The sequence below is a fragment of the Rhinatrema bivittatum genome, chromosome 3 (genome assembly GCF_901001135.1).
Source record: "Rhinatrema bivittatum chromosome 3, aRhiBiv1.1, whole genome shotgun sequence".
Classification (NCBI taxonomy): domain Eukaryota; kingdom Metazoa; phylum Chordata; class Amphibia; order Gymnophiona; family Rhinatrematidae; genus Rhinatrema; species Rhinatrema bivittatum.
Window position 1 is genome coordinate 583681850 of NC_042617.1, and position 18632 is coordinate 583700481.

The window sequence follows — 18632 nt, forward strand, 5'->3', positions numbered from 1 at the left end:
CAGAGTAGAAGGATGAAGGGCATCCATCTCCCAATTAAAAAAAGAAAAGAAAAAAAACAGGGATGGGTTCATGGGCTTATAGGTATTACCAATTATTAGGCTTTTCAATATTTGATGATAGTTAATGTGACTTTCAAGGCATTCTTCACTTTCGGTGCATGTCCGGCATGACTCCTTGCTTCAATGACAGGGGAAAAGAAAAACTGATACTTCACACATTTCCAGCATTGCCCTCTGCTTCATGGCAGAGAGCTATGCTGCCGCTTACCCAACTAATCAAACTTAATATTTCACTTGGAAGCAGCTCCAGCACTGCTCTCTACATTAATGGTGGGGGTGAAAAGGGAATTAGAACATAAGGTTACTAAGAGCCAAGAGAAACAGTTAAGTATGAGAACAAATGTGTGAAGCTTGCTGGGCAGACTGGATGGACCGGTTGGTCTTCTTCTGCCGTCATTTCTATGTTTCTATGTTTCTATTCCAGATAGATTCCTTATCCCCAAAAGCAGGAGATCTTCATTGAGTTCTAGATCTCAGGTACTAAATACATATCTAAACAAAAAAATTCAGGATGAACTTTCTAAGCACTGTTCTCCCTCATCTTGAAACAGGTAATTGGCTAGCCACTTGTCCTCAAATTTGTTTGCTTGCACATCTCTTTTCACAGGGCACACAGGAAATACCTTCAGTTTGCTTTGAGGAATCAACATTTTCAATATAGAATTCTCTCGACTGATGTATCAATGTCTCTCAGGACGTTCCTCAAATGCCTATCAGAAGCTTATCTCAGAAGGAAAAATGTCCTGTTTTTTTTCTATTTTTTGACAATTTGGTAGTATCGAGCACATCTTAGGCACAATCCATGAACATGCGATTTGTTCTGAGAACATTACAGTAACTGGGTTTCATAGTAAATTTGGAGAAAATGTAGGAGATTCCAGAGGTTTCACTGTATGCAATAAAATATGAACACTGATATCACATGATGGATGCTAAAATGTATTTCAGCAGAAATACAAAGATCAGGAACTTTAGCCAAATACATGATTGAGTTATCTATCTGCCTGTTTAATATATCTTCTCTCCGTAAACACTGACCTAAGAAACAGCCCAGGTATATGTATCAGGGACAAGTCCAAAATCTGCAATGGAAATAACAGCCAATCCAAGAATAACGAGCATATTAGAAAGGTGAACTAATGCAACCAGGTCAGCTCTCAGGTCCAAATGTCACAGGACCAAGATCACACACCCTGGTCAGGAGCTGCCATGTGGCAGGTGCAGTCATGCGCCAGAAGAGGTCTCCAGGTGTCCAAAATGAAAGAGAGAGACCCCTTTTTTGTGCTTCTGTTTGACTATACATGAGTTCTTACATATGCATATCCTGCCTGTTAAAAGCAGCAAGAGCGATGGTTCAGGAAGGCAGCCAGTGGAAGAAGTCCACTCACACCAGCAGAAGATGACGCCCAAGACATCACCATTGTCCCTTCCTGTGGCAAAGCAGACGAGCTCCTGCGTTCTGGAAGGCTGCATATAAGAAAGTCCTGCCTGTTACCTGGCTGCTCATGTCAACCTGTCTTTTCTTCTCCAGAGCTCAGTCAAGCCTCTTTAGCCCAGCAAGCGATGGGCCAAGAATGCATGCTCCCTTAGACAGAGACTACCTCAGGAATCTCCAGCCACAAAGTGAGACTGAAGGTAATCTCCTAAACTTATGGAGAGTAGTTAGCTAACTACTTTTAATACACCCTAAACAAGTCAAAGATTCTGATATGTTAGCCATGACTTCACTAATGATGCAAGGTTTTAACTAATACAAGCCTATGCTGTGCTAAGGCCTGTAGAGGCATGGGTTGTCTGTCTTACTCTCACTGTTATGCCTGAAGTGTCTGATCAATAAAAGTCTGATCCTGGCACCAACTGTGCTGTCTGGATTGCATAGGAGGTAATGAGTGGTCAGTTTCTGTAGAGTTGCCCCTCCTTCAAAGACACGGGGAAATAAGAGTGGGGAGAAAAGCAAGCAGCAATACACAGGTTACAGAATACCCTTATTTTCCTACAAAATCTCACCTCACTCCCTCTCATCAGTTAAGAGTTCATAGGAGCTCAATTAAACACAGAAAGGAAAGGCTTTTCTTCCACTTAAGAGGATGCAAAATTTGATGAGATCCTTCATGTGAATGCTAGGTCACATGGTAGCTACCATCCATGTTGCACTAGTAACTTGTTTAAACATGAGGAAAGCACAGTTATGGTTCTTCTGAAAATAGAATGCTTAGAGCCAACAGCTGTAGAGGAAAGCTTTTTATTTAAATGCTATAAAATAATAAGTCCTTATAGAGAGGCATTAGTATAAACTCCCTCAAATGATTTTACTGATAAAGCATTATATAGAATTTCAGTTGTATATTTCCAACCCCTAAACTAAGTTACATAATTGTCAAATGCGGCCCCGGATTTCTCTCGGTGATTCTGTGGGAAGGGCCAGATTTTGGTTGGGTGAAGGACCCAGTGGCCTGTGGCTCAAAAAATTCACAAGTCTCCCTAATTCTAAAATGAAACCTTGCGCTGACAAGTAAACAAAGCAGCAATAAAAAGCTTCTGCTTCAATTCACCGTCCTGAACATATATATGTGATTTACATTTTCATTCTAGAAGTTTCTCCAAAATATAGGTAACACTATGTGAGTGATAGGAACACTCATTTTCATGGTTTCTGAAGTAGTGTAAAGTTAGTTTATTCTACTTGATTGATCACATTTCTTTATGGACTGAGTTTAATCTTAGTGGGGGGAGAGAGGGTGGATGGGAGGAGTTTAGGAATTTCTGACGGAAAGAAAGATATATATACTTCAAGTTCTAATTTGTATAACATAATATATTTCAAACATTGTTTCTTATGTAATATTTCTCTTGATTGGTAATAAAAAGATTTGAATAAAAGACAAGAGAAAATATTGTTTTATTCAATGCATAATTAAACTCTGGAATTCATTGCTGGAGGACCTGGTGAAAGCTGTTAGTGTAGCTGGGTTTAAAAAAGGATTGGACAAGTTCCTGGAGGAAAAGCCCATTAACTACTATTGAGGGAGAGTTGCAGAAATCCATTGCTTATTCTTGGGATCCTGCCAGGTTTTTGTGAACTGGCTTGGCCACTGTTGGAAGCAGGATACTGGGCTTGATGAACCTTTAGTTTGACCCCATATGGCAAGTCTTATGTTATGTTAAAATTTCTATGATTGGCTTTCTATTATAAACAAATAATCTGAATGACCATATGGTAATTTAACTTTTGTCTCATATATAAATGTTTTCTTGGAATTTTGTACCAATCTGTCTAGGTAAACAAATACAAAGTTTTAGCACAAATCTCATGTATAATGTTATATTTGTTAGCAATTATAAAGGCTGCTTATGAAAAGTCAAAAACTTTGGAGAACAAGAATAATGACTTCTTGTCTGCCATGATAAAAAGTGTTTCACTAAGACTAAGGGTCTATGAGCACCACATCAACGGGCATATGTGCACCCATATCACAGTGGCACCCAAATTCTACTGAAACAATACTATCTGTTTTCCAAAAGGATATGGATTTCCAACAGTGATGCACTTCCTACCTTGGTGAACACAGCCATCGAACCTGCTTCACAGTCAATTTTTTTCCTTCTCCAGTTAGTTATTTATTTATTTATTTAATGTCTTTTTTATACCGATAGCCGTTCACACATCGTATCGGTTTACAGTTAAACAGGAACCATTGGGCAGAACCCTTACATATAACATTGCAAACAGGTTAACTTTTGGGCAGGGCCCTTACATAAAATTGAGAACAGCAAAATCACTATATACATATATATATACATATATAGTTAGTTAGTTAGTTATTTAGTTATTTATTTATTTAACACTTTTCTATACCGACCTTCATGGTTAAAAGACCATATCAGATCGGTTTACATCGAACTGGGGGACTGAACCAAAGACAATAGTATAAAACAGGAAAAAACAAAGTTACATTCAACAAGGAAAATAAAACTTGGAGGCATAGACTGCTGGAAGAGAAAAGGCCTAGGAACGCAGAAAACAAGTATAAACGATTGGTGAGTCAGGGGAGGATCTTATTGGAAACTTCAAGGAGGTATGGTGATCCATAATTCAACATATAATAACCATGGGGTGCTCATTTAGATGAAATTTGTTCTCAAGGAATCTGGACTGCTTGACAGGCAACTCTCCATATCAGCTTTCTAGAACTGAGCAAGCTACAAGGCTCTCCTAATTGAAACATGGATAAGGTATGCAATAGTTCAGATTCAGACAATCAGGTAGCAACATTTTACATCAACAAGTAGAGAAGAACAGGTTCAGTCTCTGCAAGGAAGCAGTCTGGGAAAGGGCAGGTTCAAGGAAGAGTCAACTACCAGGCAAAAGCAATGTTTTAGTAGACTCAGTCATTGCCTTCAACCTTACGAGTGGTTGTGTCATCACATACTGCCTGACTTTAAAAGGGCCACACGTGTAAATAACGGGGATTACACGCCTGGCCGGGTCTTGCCCGTGCTGCGCACAATTTCAGAAGGGCCTGGCCATGTGCAACCCCCGTTACGTGCCAAAGTGCCGGGCCAGGACAGCAGCATTAGCTGATGTCCCGGGGAAGCGCTTGCCAGCAGCAGTAAGTATTTTTTTAAAAAAAGGTTTAGGTAGGGATTGTTTAGGGGTCGGGGAGGAGAGGGGAAGAGGGAGGAAGGATAGGATTAGGGGAGGGAACTGGGAAAGGCCTATCTGCATCGCCGCTCATATTTTTTTTTAAGATCCCCTTCTGTTGGCGCGCATAACAGACATCCGCCTGCACATGCACGAAATGATTGCACTGGTAAACAAAGTTTTTGTTTCCTTCATGCTTTTTGGTGTTCCAAATAGATTTTTTGATACTGATCACAGATATTACTTTGAAATTTGTACATCACGTAAGGTTTTTGAGAAACGGCCAATTTTGTTACAATAATTGTGAAATTTTAAAACATAATCTCACGTACATATATTTTCTTGCTGGACAGTAGTTTTTATGATTTTTAAAATTCATGTCATATTCTTGATGGCCATAAGCAACGTAACATGTAACAGAGACTAATTTTTTTAAAAATAGACCAAGAAACTCTGCCTGATCATGCCACAACTTGCTCAGGCAAGCCCCAGCTCGGTTGCAAGATTCCAACTTGTTTTCATGACGACGCAGCCTTATATAGGCAGCAGCAATGAGTAGTCTCCTATGCAACAACATCTGGTGAATGAGCGAATTGTATTGCTAAAACTGTTTAGTTTAAAGCTTGAGGATTTAATTTCATATACTTTATGAAATGTCACGCCAATGTCCTAATAGCCGTGACACGTTTTGTTACATCTGTGGTGAGTTTACTCTGAAAGCACAGAAAAGGAGTATGACTGCACTCATTAAGTAGGCATACGAAAAAAACCCTTTTCCCTTCCACACCCCCCTCTTTCAGGCCATTCCTCCCTCCCTGATTTACCAATTTGTTTAAGTTCCCTGATTTACCAATTTGTTTAAGTTGCTCCCAAGTTATCTCCTCCCTTGTTCTATGTAAGACAACTTTTGTTACTGTCAATTTTTTGGTTGCAATGTAAACCGGATTGATAATTAACTCTGTTAATTGAACTTCGGTATAAAAAGTTATAAATAAATAAATAAATATGAGTTATACTTTGGGCACAAAATTGGTGAGCAGGACAGAGCATGGGCTCCTCATATATGTTGCATATCTTGCACCAGTAGTCTGCGAGCTTGGCTGAAAGGTGTGCGACCATGCCATTTGCCATCCCAATGATATGGAGGGAACAGAAAGATCATATAACTGTTTCTGGTGTCAACATTGCCATTATAGCTTAAACCACTACAGATACGTAACAATGCTTAATATATATCGCACTTTTCTGGCAAACGGTACGTGATACAGACATAATAAATGCATATTTGTGTTCAACTTGTTAAAATCTACTTGTTTCACTGAAGATTGTGGAGGAAACAAAATGTTCCCAGAAATTTGTTTACCAGTGTTATATAATCAGACGCACGGATATCGTATTTTATAACGTGCGTGTGCCATAAAATAGCCGCATCCATGTGCGCACTTTTTCAATTCTGGGAAATTCCACTCAAGCCTCTTTGCATCTCCATGGAAATACAAACTTCCATTCTATTGCCCTCAATGCTGTAGCATCGAATGCATTTCTGATTCAATGGTACAAGGCATTGATGTATGCTTTTCCTCCAGTTCTCCTAATCTCAAATATGTTATTCAAATTGCAAAAGGACACAGGATGAATGATTATCTTTTCCAGCCTTGACAAATATGGTTTCTAGTGCGCATCCTATTCACCCTCCAGGCTTGCAGATCTCATAATTCAATTTGACGGCTTTCTTCTTCATCCCAACTTGAAATCTCTAGCTCTCGCAACATGGATATTGACAGCAAAATAATAATGGCCATGCCTTTTTCCTTCAAATGGAAAAGATTCTCTTGGCATGAGCACAGCATTACTCGATCTTTGTTTGCTGAAAGTTTTTCCTTTTGAGATGCCATATTCAGACCGGAAACAGCAGTCTGAAGGTTCGCCCTTGGAGATAGAGGAAGTGGCTGATCTACCTGCCCTTTCTCTGGCCTCTTCAACATCTGTCTTCAATCAACAGGGTTCCTCCGGTGAACCCGGCAGCAGTCAGGGATCGCCGTTTCCTGTCAGCAGGAGCTACTGATGTGGTTGTGGATGCCCCGTGTACCGAAGCGGGGTCAGGAGATGCTGAAAACCCTGAAAATGCTGCTGTTAGGGGGCCCGAATGGGGTTTGGCCGGCTCACCTGCGGGAGATCTTTCAACGTGGGAGGAGCATTCTCAAGCCAGTATTCCTATTCCTGTAAAAAAGAGATATCAGTGCCTACACTAGTAAGACCTCAACACATTGAGGTAGATTTTCAAAACATACGCAGGATTTCAATAGATACACGAGTAGCCGCGCGTATCCATAAAAATCCGGGGTCGGCGCGCACAAGGCTGCCCAAAATCGGCAGCCTGCGCGCGCCGAGCCGCACAGCCTGCCTCCATTCCCTCTGAGGCCGCTCCGAAATTGGAGCGGCCTCGGAGGGAACTTTCCTTCGCCCTCCCCTCACCTTCCCCTCCCTTCCCCTACCTAACCCACCCCCCAGCCCTATCTAAACCTCCCCCCTACCTCTATCCCGAAAGTTACGCCTGCCGGGCCGGCTGCCTCGCTCCATGTTCCGGTCCGGGGGCTGGTCCAGGGGCCGCTGTCACGCCCCCGGAACGCCCCCAAAACGCGTCACTCCCGACATGCCCCCTAAATGCCGCATCACTCCTGGCACGCCCCCCGACACACCCCTGACACGCCCCTCCATGCAAGCCCTGGGACTTACTGGCTTCCCAGGGCTTGCGCACGCTACTGAGCCTATGCAAAATAGGCTCGGCGTGCACAGGGGGGGTTTGGGGTAGGTTTTCGGGGGGTACGTGCATATCTTACGCGTGTACCCCTTTGAAAATCTAGCCCAATATGCGTGCCGGCGTGCGAGTGCCCTGCGCGCGTAAATCCGGGAGGATTTACGCGCGCAGGGGTTTTAAAATCTACCCCTTTATTCTGGATTCCATTTGGGATGCCATGACCAGTTTGGGAACTTCTATTTCTCTTCAGTTTAATCCTATCATTAAAAGGATTAATTCAATAGAAAATAATGTCTCCAAGTTGAACATTTAAATCTACTACTACCCTCAAGGGCTGACTTCCTCTCAAGCATATTTGATTAAGGAAAATTCTTCTTTACAATTTAAAACTGAAAATTTGGAGAATGTAATCCGAAGTAGAAATTTGCACTTTATTAACTTTCGCAGACTTCCTCATGTGACAGCGAAAGACATTTAAGAAATAGTTGAAAATCTTGAAGTTTCAGAGGCTGCAGTTCCTCCTATTTCTAAGACTTTTTATTTGCCTCCGTTTAAAAAGAAGGAACAGGGCGAAGATTATGGTTTGGACAACTTGACCTCTAATTTGGATATTTCAACATTGCTAGAAACATCGGATACTGCTTTAGTTCAGCCTGCTAGTATGGTAGCTACTTTTGCTTTTGAATTTGAACAAGACTGGGTGTTGCGCCTCCTTTATAAACATTGTCTTCAACCTTTTTTTCAACTGAAGGTTAGAGTATTTCCTGATGCTGCTTGGCAGACGTAAAAGAAAGGACGTCAGAGTACTATAGATTGGAGCGACATTTACTTTGAAATTTCTGTGTAAATGTTTAACTAAATATAAGGGATCTATTTATATATTTTTTGTTCCATCTCAGCTTTCCACCTTTTTATGTGATAAACTACCACCCCAGTCCGGAGGTATGGAGTCTGCTCCTCCTGACTCTCCCTTAGTAGGTGGAGTAACCTGTCTATATGTATAAATTTAACCCACAGTAATAATTGGCTCTACTTTTCTATTGTAAATTTCTTAATGTAAATTTCTTATATTGGATCCTCAAGTTGGAGAGAGGTACAATATATAATTTACTATACATGTTTTTCTCTCATGTATTGTCATAATTTCTTTTTCAAGACTAATTCTTGGAATTTATTGGAAAAATCATAAAGAATTAAAAAAAAAATTTCTTGTTGGTGTTTTGACATTACTTTAATATCTCCTACATCTCTCCAACTCAGATTTAAAATCAAGCTGTCAGAATTCACTTAAGAGCAAAAGCTATGTATCATCTCTCAAAAGGGTTACCGATATCACATCATCCCATAGTATCAGGTTTATCAAACCCTCCTGGGATCTTCTTTATCAGAGACTCCGTGGGATCCATTTGGACCTGAATACAATTCTATCTCATCTGATGAAACCACCATTTGAACCTTTGGCAATTACTGATATTAAGTGGCTTATCCAGAAGCTCCTGTTTCTCGTAGCTATCACTTCAGCGTACAAAGCATGCGAGCTTCAAGCTCTGGTGGTATATCCTTTTATAATCACATTTTTTCCAGTAGAATTATTTTGAGCTCATCCTAAGTTCTTTACTAAAGTGGTCGCTGATTCAAATGGGATTAAATAGATTAATCTTCCAACATTTTTTTTCAAAGTCTCATTCTTCCTCAGCTGATCAATTTCCTCATACTTGACTACAAAAGTACAAAAGATCAAAAACTTTTAGAAATCTTCTCAATTATTTCTCTCATATAATACAAATTGACAAGGATGTCCAGTCAAGAAATACTCTGGGAAGGCCAACATAAAAAGGTTTATCTCTTTTTGTTTTTCCAAAGCAAGAATTAAACTTCAATAAAAGGTGAAGGCTCATCAACTAAGAGCCACTGCAACCTCTAAGCATATTTGCATCAAGTTTCTATTCAGACATTTGCAAAGTAGTCACTTGGACATCTATACATACTTTCACTAAAAACTACTGCTCGGACCAGGATTTTCATAATGATAGCTTTTGCCAAGCAGTTATACAAACCTTATTTTAAATAACAACTTCAAACTTCCTTCTGTCCTCTCTTTCAGGCAGATGCATTATAGGTTCATGTAAAGCAAGCACTCATAATTGAGCATCCCTCTAATATGTGCCCAGCCACTCTCCTGGGTGCACGATGCATTATTTAAATGAGGATTCGCATTAAAACGGATGCGCTAGGGATAAATTATGCGTCCCTAGTGCATCCATGGCATCGGGCGCCCAGGAGAAGTGGCTCAATTAATGGGCATCTGTTTCCCTAACCTGACTACTGGCAAAAAATGTTCTTCATGCAGCTTCCTGTGGCTCCTCCTACATAGCATCAAGATGATGAACCACAGAAAAGCATTATTTGAGCTTTTTTGTGGCTTTGTGGAGGGGTTTGCTTAGGACAACGTCAGCCCTGGGGCTGGCATGACATTTTCCCATGTTAAAACATATGCATCGGGCACACTGTGATTTTTTTGCATCTTTATGCATTTACAAGTGATGAGCACTATTAGCTATTCACTGGTTTGGATGCATAGTTTGAACATGCTAATCCCCTTATTGCATCAGGTGTTAACCTAGCGCGTCCAACACGTGCGGCCAAGAGCTCGATAGCCAGTGCGCTAGGCTCAGCACATGATACAGCATCGGCCTGTTTATGAGTTGCACCAACTGTATTTTCAGAATCAAACTTTTTCACACAACCCTTTGCTTGAGGGTTCCACTTGTGTGACTATTGATTCCTGCTTGTCCACAGAGAAAGTGAAGTTGCTTGGACAGCTTGGAACAAATCAGCCACACAATCTCTCCCATCTCCCCGAAGCTGAAGCTCAGTTTCTAAATAATCGAGATGAGTTATGCAGCAGCAGTAGTACAAGAACGCCCATGCATGCTTAGAAAGGCTTCGCAGGTCTTTCTGAGCTATGAGAGAGATTTTTTCCAGTGGGTGACATCAAGTTTCGATTCAGACATTTGCAAAGTAGGGATTTCTCTTATGTGCATCCATTTAAGATGCATGTTAGCTAAATTCTAAAAGGAGCTGTAGTCTGTGGGTCGTGGCTAAGGCCTTTTGCTGAATTGAGAGAGGAATATAAAAATAAGGGAAAAATCCCCAGGTAGTTGCAAATGAAAGTTCATGGGCCTACAACACAACAAATCGATTAAGATTCAGCTGGAAGCCTGAAGAAGCAGGTGGCAACTGCCAAGCCGAAAAAAAAAATATATTGCTTGGAAGATAATGTTGATAGAATTTTAACTTTCCCCTTTCACATCAAAATTATTATTTATATAGCATATATCACTGAATATTACACAAAGGTTTTGCAAAGTTGCTTACCTGTAACAGGTGTTCTCAGTGGACAGCAGAACAAATCAACCACACAAATGGTAAGCAACTTTGCAAAACCTTTGTGTAATATTCAGTGATATATGCTATATAAATAATAATTTTGATGTGAAAGGGGAAAGTTAAAATTCTATCAACATTATCTTCCAAGCAATATTTTTTTTTTCAGCTTGGCAGTTGCCACCTGCTTCTTCAGGCTTCCAGCTGAATCTTAATCGATTTGTTGTGTTGTAGGCCCATGAACCTTCATTTGCAACTACCTGGGGATTTGTCCCTTATTTTTATATTCCTTTCTCAATTCAGCAAAAGACCTTAGCCACGACCCACAGATTATAGCTTCTCTTAGAATTTAGCTAACATGCATCTTAAATCTGGTCTTTAGATGCATCTGTAATTAGTAGCAACATGTCTGGTTTAATCCAAATGTGACACTTTGCACAAATGATTGGATTGAAAGTCTGTATATATACTTCAGCACAGACGGTTCTGGAGTGTGTGGATGATGAATAAATGAAGATCTACTCCTTCATAATAGCTGACCTACCAAAACTTTTATACTTCAGTAAAATAATCAATGTCACAGATGTTAAATTACACACACCTTTGATTAGGGGGAAAATATCATGGAGCTTACCCATTTCCGAGTTTCTCACTTATTATATACCAATCAACTTTCAAGATATTTCCTGTTTTATCTATTTAATGCAGATTATATGCTATCTAGAGATCCCAGTCATAGCTAGCATACTACAGCCACCCCTTGATTGTTTTTTAATGCCAGTGTCGAAACTGTATATTAAAGAAAACAAAAAGGAATATGTTTTAGATTTCCAAATATTTATTTCAATACATTTTCTTTATTTGTTGGATTATTCTGAAGTGCTAAAATGATTATACTAATACTGACTTATGTATTATTACATTGAGTTATGTGCCTGGACACATTATGCCGCTATGAGTTTCACATGTAAGCTCACTAAATATCTTCCATATTCTCTCTGCATTGCTTCTGTGAGTACTACTGAAATCATATTTCTGGGAGATTCTGCTATGAGAGACATAAATGTTTTAACTTATGTAGATGGTAGTTTCCCAGAGGACAAGTTTCTTTAGAACAAAAGACTTCATTAGTGCAGATGTTTACCCTCACTACTACTAATCCTACCACTGCTATCATTTCTAAAGCACTACTAGACGTATGCAGTGCTGTATGGATGCACATAAGAGAAATCCCTACTCTTTGGAATTGATAAACATGGCAAGTGAGTCTACGGGAAATGTTTCTTTGCATCACCCATTCTAGAGTGCAGTATAAGGCTCTCATCAGTCCATTCATTGGGTCTGTTCAGAACTCTCTGCCACAGAAGTCTGTATTGTGTGGAAGCTTCTCCCATGCTGTTTGGTTCCCCTGTTTAAAAAAAATAACACAAATCCACAAAATTCTAGTTAAATACTTATACCATGCCGATTAAATTGCAGCTAGCTGGAATTACAGTGACTAACATTCAGTCTGATATCCAGTCTGATCTATGTTTGAGGGATTTACAAAAACTGGTAATGCCTTACAAGGTAAAAACAGCATTGAACATGAAAAATCATAATTTTTTATTATGCTCACAATTGGACAAATATTAAAAACATACTAAAAATTAGTGCATATTCTTTTTTTGTTCTGACAATCATTAGCTTTACTAGTAATGCAGTAAACTGATGTTCTCCATGGACAAGCAGAACAAATCCAGCCACCCAAGTGGGTAATATCTGCGTCAAAACTTTTTAAGGTGTCTATGCTCTCAGTGCAGACATCCTTCAGAGTAGAGACTCTTCATAAGGAATCTTTTCAGGGATAGTCTCCCCAAGCTTAATTCCAGAATCAGCTACATATTTTATGTCATATCACCAGTCAAATTATCCTTTTGTTAAAAAAAAAGTGTGACTTCAATTTTTCTATAATTTGAAACCCCTTCGGTCATCTCCACCTCTGCCATCTATAATGGAGCCTATACTAGAAAAGTTAATTTCGACAATGCAGTCTCAACTGCCTATTCCTCATCAGGGAAAGGAGGGTTTCACTGGAGTCTCATGAATCTGAAAAAGAGGAGCCCAGTATTCATTTCAGATTCAGATGAGGAATCATTCTCACATTCATATCGATCATTGCAAAGATCAGTAGAATTCTCATCAGATCCTTCATCAGAACTGGCAAGGAAATCTACCCTTCCAGATGATATGTTGTACCTATTCAAAAACTGGCAATCTCTGTACTATTTATCCTGGAAGAAGACAAAATCAGAAATGAAGACTTTCCCGTCCTGGAGTGTTATAGTTTATATAGCCACCTGTTTTTTTTAATTTTGGAGATTGCAGCCCTCCATCCTTCCGCTCCATGAAGGTGGAACACCAACCACTGGCCACTGGCATCCCGCTCCGTGAATGCCTCTGTGGCTACTGCCGCTCTGTGCAGTGTTTTGCTGCCTCCTCTTTATACATGTCCTCTAGACCTGATGGACCTTATCTGTTACTCTTGGCTCTTAGTAACCTTTTGATTCTATTTCCCTTCTACCCCCACCATTAATGTAGAGAGCAGTGTTGGAACTGCCTCTAAGTGAAATATCTAGCTTAGTTAGGGGTAGAAACCACCGCAATGATAAACATTTCCAAGTTTATCATTGCAACACTTTGCTTGGGAGTTCCCTACTTCTGTGGCTGGATTTATCTTGCTTATCCATGGAGAAAGCAAAGGTGCTTATCTGTAATGGGTGTTCTCCATAGACAGTAGGACAAACCAGCCATACGAGCTGACCCTCCTCCCCAGAGTTGAACTTAGCTAGTGAAATGACTGAAGAGATTTGCGTGGTGGATGTTGTGTGAGAATATCTGCACATGTTTAGAAAGATTTCTAGATCTCTCTGATCCCTGGAGAGAGCATGTACAGTGTTGGCGCTGTTAGATGATGTCACTCACTTGTGTGGCTGGTTTGTCCTACTGTCCACGGAGAACATCTGTTACAGGAAAGGAACTTTGTTATATGCATAACATGAGCACTATGAAAAAATGAACACATCAAGCATAAAGAACACATCAAGCTTAGCACTAAAAGTAGTACATAGGCCCTACAGTAAAATGAATTATCCACCTAATGAAGAGAGAGGTTCCCTTTCCACTCCTAAGCTAGACCCAAAAAATATGAAGCCTAACCTTCTGGCCCCCTCAATGTTCCTAATGCATAGCTGGCAGAAGATAGTCTTACTTCCTACGAGCCTGGCTGAGCCCAGCAGAAGCCTCAAATATGAAGCCCCTAGTTGGTGAAGGCAGAGCATCTCTAGATGCCAGGCCATAGGAGGTAAGGCTGCCTCCTGCTGGCTCAGTATTAGGATCATGGGGAGGGGGTCCCTTTATTTTTTACAGTGGGTAAGGGGCACATTTTCTTTTTACATAGGTCTGGAAAGGGGAGACTGAGGAGATAGCCTTCCCCAATGGTTAACTGCTAGCATGCCAGATTGCCTGACTGAAGCTAAATTAAAAGAGCTCTTGTGCCTTTGTACATAGTGTGTGAAGAACTAATATGCCTGTTTAGCATATGCTTGTACATTTAATGTGCCGGCATATTCACTACATGCCATACTTTTTAAGATGGGGAGGTCTTTGTCCATAGCATATGTGTTAATGAACATGCTAACAGGTTTAGCACATTTTTAGTATGCTGACCCTGATGTCTTCCAAACTGAATGCAGAATATTGAAGTCATATACTAAAAGTGGGTGAAGCACAAGAAAGGACAGTGCAGGAGCTGGAAGCACAATGTAGAGGCAAGAGCACAGAACCTGAGAGACTGTGGCTTGTATCTATCACTAAAAAAACCTGTGTCAAAATAACGGAAGAAGCCACTAGTCATTACCACAATCATGTGCTTTAAAAAGGACCTTTGTAATAAGCACTACCACTATTAGCAGATATGCATTCGTTGCTTCATATTTAATCATCAGTCCAAAGTCTATTTTTTGTATATTTCAATTGCAAATAAATGAACAAAATCAACAATTTAGGTGTACTTATCTTTTTCAAAATGTGTCCATTATTGTTTTCAAAGTGTGTCCTTTATAAGCTTTACTTTTCTAAATTCAGGCTGATTTCTATGGGGGATGTCCTTACTGGATACCCTTTCTTCATAAGTGGTTACCCAACATGTGTTTCGAATAGTCACCAGGTTTAACTTTTCATTCACTTAATCCATATTTTCCTGCTGTAGAAAAAGCACATTGTCAGAATACATTGTGCAGTCAACCTCTAGCTCACCACACAAGTTGCCATACCCACACACTATCACATACATTTGTAGATCTCAAATGGTGGATTATCGATCAGATTCAATCATGTGAATTGGGATGTCAACCTAAACTTACTTTCATGAACAGCAGTGGATATTTAATTTAAACACAGTGGCTCCAAGTGGTTTAAATGTGGAATTAGAATGGTATTCTGTCATTTAACCATAATTTGGCTGTTCTCTACCATGATTATTTGTGACATAAAAAAATTGTTGAGATAGGTGATGTAAGCTTGTGACTGACGTCAAAATACGTACTTAATTCTACTGATGAAAGTCTCTGATTCCAGAGGGAATTGAACAGGGTGTACACTTTGTTTTGATGCTTGAACAGTGTGGTGAGCTAGAGGTTGATTACATAATATATTTTGACAATGTGCTTTTTCAACAGCAGGAAAATATGGATAAGTCAATGAAAAGATGCCCCGATGCAGAGTGACTATTCAGAACATACGTGTTGGGTAACCATTTATGAAGAAAGGGTATCCAGTAAGGACATCCCCCATGGAAATCAGCCTGAATTGAGAAAAGTAAAGTTTATAAAGGGCACACTTTGAAAACAATAATGGACACACTTTGAAAAAGATAAGTACACCTAAATTGTTGATTTTGTTCATTTATTTCAGTTGAAATACACAAAAAATAGACTTTGGACCGATGATTAAATATAAAGCAACAAAGGTATATTTGCTAATACCAGTATTGCTTATTATGACGGTCCTTTTTAAAGCACACGATTGTGGTAATGACTAGTGGCTTGTATCTATCACTAAACACAATAATTGGAGTGGGAAACCACACTCAGAATAATATCATACAATCAGGAGGAGTGTGGAAAGAATATATGTTCTTCAACACTTGCAAGCTTTTTCTATTCAATTTATTCAATAGGCAGCTCCTTATGTACAAACAAACAAGGTTAACAGTCTTTCACCAAGGTCCCCCGACACAGACCCCATGTTTCGCCCGAAGGCTGCGTCAGGAGGGACGGCACCATTAATAGTGAACGCTCTTCAGCTGGATGAAGGTGTTCTAACGTGGAGCGCAAATATCTTCCAAATGTTGAACCTGAATTCTTTCCACATTCCTGACTGTATTGAATCTATCATTGCCATCTTCATGCCTTTGTGACTTCAAATAAGCAATACTTGCCCTCCATCACTTTTTGTCTCATTTTGTATATTGCAAAAAATATATACATTAGAGCATTGTGGAGTTTTGTTACTAGTTTGTAGAAATTTGTAAATAAATATTTGTTGTTTTTCTGTCTTGAAAAACTACATTTTTCCTTCTGGACAACTTACTTGAGCCAAGTCTGGCACTGCCCAGGAAACGGTCAGAGCCAAAGGAAGTTTGATCCCAGACAGACAAGTCCAGAAAGGCGTCTTCCAGTTCAGCCTGGGTGACATTGTGGAAAACAAATGTGTGCCTCCACTCAGGGCAAGTTTGCTTCTTCTGAACAGGAGACTTCTGTCTTAGCTCACGATTGTTCGGGAGGATAAGCTCACTTTAAAAGCAGAAAGCAAACCATTAAAAAGAGAAGCCAACAGCGTGCATTTCACAGAAAGCACATCCAACCCAGTTTGATGATCATACCCGGCACATTCCGATACCCTTCCCTTTTTCATATTGGTTTTGTATGGTTTTCTTTTCAGCTTTTTCCTCCAGGGGCACTGGCATTATAAAATCCTCACCTGGAAAGGCTCCCCTCTAATAACTTTTGAACTGTTCATCCAATTTCATGCAGATTTGTGGACAGTGCCCCTGCTTACACTTTTCATGTGCCCTTAGTGGCTCAGCATTTTGAACTTCAGTTGTCGTCTCGGAGAGATCAGAGCCCACTGTGATGCCATCAGGCATTCTGAAGGTTTCCCTGACATTGATTTTAACCAGGAGCAAATGTTGGTACAAATAGAAGAAAATGTTTTTTCTGGAACTCCTTGAGTTTCATTTAGAATGATTATTAAAGTCATGCCTTATACACCTACGCAGGGCTTCATTTGTAGACAAGTGAGTGGAACTGTGGAAGGGGGGGAGGCGGAGGAGTAACCCACGTGAGGGGTGAGGCCAGAGCCAGATGTGAGCTCTCTTGCAAACATGTGTCAACACGCTCTTTTCCTCGTTATCCCAGTGAAGCCCCCCACTAGTTCTCAACCCCAGTCGTTCTTCACTGGATGAGCACTATTGGGCAAAGGATAGCTGGGGTTTGAATACTGCGGGGACTGGAGATGGAGGAAAAGGGTGGAGAGAATGAAGTCCTTTATACTCTCCTCTCTGTCCTGGGGATGCTGGTCCTCCATTCCAAGCCCCCAGGAATCCCCAAGTGGTCCTAGTGCTCTCAGTTCTCACGCCTAACCTCAAGCTCCTACCCCCAACCCCTCACATCCAGGAAAAATTACCCTCCTTAAGCAGAATCAGCAGGCTCTCCTCTGCTTTGGGGGGTAAAAGCAAACTAGTGTGGACTATCTGCTCACCTCGGGCTGGTTGGGGGGGAGGGATGAAAATTCAAAAGTGTGGCCTGTTTTCTGTCTTTTCGGGAAGGAAGGAAGGGAGCAGCACTGCATGCCTTCCTCTCTCGGCCATTTCCCGACCCTCCGATTGCCTCTCTCACAGACTCCCCCCAACTCTGATCATCTCAAGCCCTTCACCGTCTCCTCCACAGAACCCAAAGCCTCATCAATCTACTCAAGTCACTCTTTTTACCATCCCACACTCACTCTCCCTTCCCTTCCTCCAACCCCTCACTCTTGCCTTCCCCCATATCCCCTCACCACTGTTCCCTCTAGGCCGTGCATGCACACAGGGGTTGTGAACCTCGCGCACACAGCAAAACACGCACAAGATCCCGATGAGGCTTGCATTATACTGTCTCATGCACTCAGTTTTTCAAAAGTGCGAGGGAATATTGCCCCTCGCTCGCTCATGTCCTGCCATACCTCTCTCCCTTTAATCATTAACTCTCTCCACCCCAATTCCCTCAGTCTTTCCCCTTCCCCTCCCCCAGTGCGATCATCATGGAGTCCAGGAAACCAGCAGGATAAAACTGCAGTGGGGCCAGGAGCACTGGGGCTAACAGGTTTTCATCCCATAGGTCTTTGACTTTGGCCGTTCTCTCTCACAGGCCTTAACTGTGCTGGGAAATCACAGGTCATGTGGCTGCCCCCGTCTCAGGGAAGGCAGCTCAATAACGCTCTGCTTTGCCTCTTCCGTGGTGCTGGGAGGCCGGAAATGATCCTGGCTGCTAATACTTCTGCCTCATTTCCACTGGGGAGCCAGAACTGAAATACACTGCCAGCTGTACAGTGCTTCCTTGGGTCCCGGGAAAAAAGATGGCAGAATGCCATTCCGCCAGTCTCAAAAAGGGGTCGAATTAATTTAGCACAGGTCTGAAACTTGTGCATGACAGAGCCAATTCTGCAAGGCTGAAGCTCTGACAAGCGGCACTACCACTCCCAAGT

General features: G+C 40.9%; 1 protein-coding gene across 3 annotated transcripts in view; it reads right to left on the bottom strand.

Annotated features, from left to right (window-relative positions):
• Positions 1 to 11673: 11673 nt before the first annotated feature.
• The window catches only part of SYTL3 (synaptotagmin like 3), a 174487-nt gene continuing 167528 nt past the window's right edge, over positions 11674 to 18632 (bottom strand). For all 3 annotated transcript variants that reach the window (XM_029596641.1, XM_029596640.1, XM_029596639.1), the window contains 2 exons: positions 16479 to 16681; positions 11674 to 12255 (listed from right to left, as the gene is read on the bottom strand). In XM_029596641.1, the coding sequence (XP_029452501.1) occupies positions 12116 to 12255; positions 16479 to 16681 (343 nt within the window). In that variant the 3' untranslated portion in view covers positions 11674 to 12115. The remainder of the gene's footprint in view (positions 12256 to 16478; positions 16682 to 18632) is intronic.